Genomic DNA, 2,720 nt, shown 5'->3' on the forward strand with positions numbered 1-2,720 from the left:
AGGCCGCCGCGCACTGCATTTTCCTGCCTTGACAACCAGCTGTGGCACCTACTCCCCCGCAACCGCCGCCCGCGCTGCCCGTTTTGCCGCCAGGCGGGCTCGGCCCTGGTGCTGCCCCGCGCCGCCGGCGCGCGGCGGCTGGCACCGCCGCCGGCAGATGCCGCCGAGAAGTCCGATGACGGCCGATCGGGCAGGTGGGTGGGCATGAGTCACGCTTGGGGCGTGGGACGGGGCCGCGGCCGCTCTCCGGCTGCTCTGGGGCACACTTCTGCGTATGTATACAGCCGCGCTCCACCCAGTGAAGCAGCCGGTGCCGCGGCGGCAGCGATCACATACACCTGCACCTGTCGGCTGCTCCCTGGAATGTTCACATGTCATCCAGTTGACTTGGTTTTATCTGACGATCAAAAGCTTATATAACCTCATCCATTCGGCCCCCCTGGCGGCCGTCCACCTGGCTCCCCACGCCGCTCCCGGCCCGGTTCCGCGTTCGCAGCGGCGCCCCGCCCGCGGGCCGGCTCGCGCAGCGTGGCGGCGGCGGCGGCGGCGGCGGCGGGGGCGGGGCGGCGGCCCTGGGGCGCGCGCTGTTGGGCGCCGCAAAGCTGCCTGGCAGAGCATTGGTGAGTATGTTGGATGCCTGAGCCGCTGACATTGTTAGATTGTACTCGCGGCTTGATGCAACAGGCGCCTGAAGCTGCGCGGACCAGTCCACCAGCAGCGCAGCCGGGTCCATGGGCCAGCCCATGCACTGTGCGTGCCCTCCAACCCACGCGGGGGGTCTCCTCGTTACATGCCGGCTGCCCGTCCCTCTGCCGCCCTCCTTCGCCCCCCAACCCCTCCCCCAACAGGACGCTGCGCTGTTCCCTGATGTGGACGTTTTCAGGTGGGTGGCGCGGGCGCGGGCGCCCAGGCGCCCTCGCCGGCAGCCGCCGGCAGGGTGAACTATGATGCAGCTTGCTTTGCCTTGCTTCACGGCGCCTGGGCATGTGGACGGCTGGCCGTCCGCTTTACTGTTGCCACGAACTATGTTTTACAATGCACACCGCCAAAAACGCTTGCCTAATCTGAAACCAACTCACGCAACCCCAGGCCGGCCGGCACCGGGGCCGCGACGGCCCAGCCGGCTGGCACCGGAGGCGTGGCTGCCGAGGGCCCCGCGGCCGCCCAGCAGGGCGCCAGGCGCAATGCTAAGACCCAACGCGGCAAGCCCCGCGCCGCGCGGCGGGCCGCCGCCGCCGCCGCGGCTACGCCCGCCGCCGCCGCGCCCTTGGCCGGTATCGACGGCGGCGAGGGCGCCGGAGCGGGGGCCGCTTCGGTGGAGGCCTTGGACCACGCCTCTGGCGCGGGCGCAGCTGCCGGGCAGCTTCTCGAGCCGATCTCATCACACTCCCCCAGCGTTGGCCCGGCCGTCGCCGAGCGCACGCCGAGCAACTCGGAAAGGATCCCACTGCCAGGCCTCCCCGCCGAGCCCGCCTTCAGCGCGGCCGTCGCCGGCGGCGCCCCGGGCGCGACCGCGGCGGCGGCGGCACGGGGGCCTGCTCGGGCCAAGGGTGCAAGAAAGGCGACCCGGGATGAGGAGATCCCAGGGTTGCCCTCGTACGTAGAGAAGGGGAGCACGGCACTGGTGGTGCTGGCGGCGGCGACGGAGGCGCTTTTCCTGTGCTGCTTGGCGGGCGTGTGCGATGAATGGCGAAAGAGGAGGGCTCTCGCAGGTCGGGCTTTGCTTTTTTGGAGTGGTTAAGGGCGGGTCGGGAGCGCCGAGGGGGGCGTCTTGGTTAGTCACTGTCTTCAAATCTTTGGGAAGCTTCCTGTTGTTTGCTCACCTCCTAACCAACGGCCGCCCCCGCGCCCGCGGCCGCCCACCATCGCCCAACCTCTCCCCCCCCCACACACCCACGCACTTTTCCTGCCTGTTCATCCCTTCACCCTGCCCTTGCCCCATTCTGTTGCCCACTCCCCATTCCCATCTCATTTTCTTTGCACCACCACTGCACACCCAGGCAAGACGCAGGCGCCCACCACGCCAGCCCCATGCGCCAACCCCAGCATGGACGTTACCCACACCGCCCAAACCCCCACGGCGCCTCGCCGTGACGGCTCTGCCGCACGCGCCGCCAACGAGCCGGACGCCGCCGAGGCCGCCGCCGCCGCGGCGCGGGAGCCGGCCAAGCAGCCGCGCATCGGCTGTGATGCCCCGCCGCTGCTGCTGACGTGGCCGGGCGGCGACGCCGATGGCGGCGGCGGCGGCGGCGACGGCGAGGATGGAGGCCGCGGCGGCATCGCCGCTGCGCTGTCTACGCTCGTAGCGGCCGCCGGCGCAGCTCGTGCTGCAGGCGCCGGCGAGGGGGACACCTGCGGGCCCGCCGCGGCAGCGGCCGCCACTCACGCGCGACTGCAGGAGCCGTGCCGGCTGCTGGGCGCGTCGCTCGGCGCTGAGGCCGCCCGCGCCGTTGCCGGCGCCGGCGGCGCCGGCGGCGCGCTCCGCACGGTGTGGCGCGAGGCGCTCGCGACGCTTGGGCCGGGCGCCGCGGCGCCGTTCATGCCCGCAACGCTCGACGCCGCGCTTGCTGCTTGTGGCGGTCCGGGCTCGGATGGCGGGGAACTTCTGCTGATGTCATTTGTGGGTGCTGTTTCAGACGAGGTCGAGGCGGCCCGCGCCGGCGCCGCGCTCGAGGCTCGCGGCTGGGGACCTGCCGACGCCTCCGCCGCCGCCGCGCGGC

At 72.2% G+C, this 2,720-nt stretch overlaps 1 protein-coding gene across 1 annotated transcript; it reads left to right on the top strand.

Annotated features, from left to right (window-relative positions):
• Nucleotides 1–2,000: 2,000 nt before the first annotated feature.
• Nucleotides 2,001–2,641, top strand: MNEG_14664 (hypothetical protein; the record flags this gene model as incomplete). Its single annotated transcript, XM_014036864.1, has 1 exon — nucleotides 2,001–2,641. A coding segment is annotated over one exon (641 nt), but the record flags the coding sequence as incomplete, so codon positions are not given.
• Between the last annotated feature and the right edge of the window lie 79 nt (nucleotides 2,642–2,720).

Source organism: Monoraphidium neglectum (assembly GCF_000611645.1).
Source record: "Monoraphidium neglectum strain SAG 48.87 unplaced genomic scaffold scaffold04666, whole genome shotgun sequence".
NCBI lineage: Eukaryota > Viridiplantae > Chlorophyta > Chlorophyceae > Sphaeropleales > Selenastraceae > Monoraphidium > Monoraphidium neglectum.